The following is a 681-nucleotide window of genomic DNA, read 5'->3' as shown; positions in this document are numbered from 1 at the left end:
CAAGGGGGCCCCCTGGGGGGCCCAGGAGCCTGCAGCAACTACTGCAGGTGAAGTGGAGCCCGACGGGACAGGGGGGCCCCCTGAGCCTTCCTGCCCCTTTAAGGGCCTCGACTTGAAGCTCTGCAAAGGTGGGTGGTGGGGGCCCACACCAGCAGCAGCAGCAGCAGCAACGAGAGTAGAAGATTTGCTGCTGCTGCTGCTGCTGCCGCTGCTGTTTCTTCCCCTTAGACCGGCTCTTTAGGGGCCCCCTTGTGGCATTTAGCGGAGCTGCAGCATCCCCACAAGTTGGGAGGCCCCAGCAGCTAGCCAAGCTGGGCTAGCTGCATCGGTGTCTATCTACGACTTGCTGCTGCTGCTGCTGCTGCTTCTGCGGGGCCGTGGTGCGTGCAGCGTGGGCAGCAGTACATGGCCTGCCGCTTGTTGAAGAGGAGCCAGGATCCAAGAAACGGCAGGTGGGGACAATTGGCTATTTCTTTTATTGTTTTTTCATTTCAAAAAGTTGAATTCATCATTTGTTTTTCCATTGTTCTTTTCCCGGCCTCTGTCGCATTTTAACTGGCTGCTGCCAGCGCTAGGGACGTGTTAGTTTCGCCAGTTTCCTTCATGTTTCCCTCCATCTAGGTCTCTTCAAGCTGCCTTTGTGCTGCTGCTGCTGTGCTGCTGCTGCTGCTGCTGCTGTGC

At 57.6% G+C, this 681-nt stretch overlaps 1 protein-coding gene across 1 annotated transcript in view; it reads left to right on the top strand.

Annotated features, from left to right (window-relative positions):
* Positions 1–47: 47 nt before the first annotated feature.
* ETH_00035820 (uncharacterized protein) overlaps positions 48–681 on the top strand; it is a gene marked incomplete at both ends in the record, with an annotated part of 2,957 nt that continues 2,323 nt past the window's right edge. The window contains 2 exons of the mRNA XM_013373791.1: positions 48–128; positions 391–452. Of these exons, the coding sequence (XP_013229245.1) occupies positions 48–128; positions 391–452 (143 nt within the window). The remainder of the gene's footprint in view (positions 129–390; positions 453–681) is intronic.

This window comes from Eimeria tenella, genomic scaffold, assembly GCF_000499545.2.
Source record: "Eimeria tenella Houghton genomic scaffold, Eth_scaff1740, whole genome shotgun sequence".
NCBI classification, from domain to species: Eukaryota; Apicomplexa; class Conoidasida; order Eucoccidiorida; family Eimeriidae; genus Eimeria; species Eimeria tenella.
This window is presented reverse-complemented; position numbering and strand designations above follow the sequence as displayed.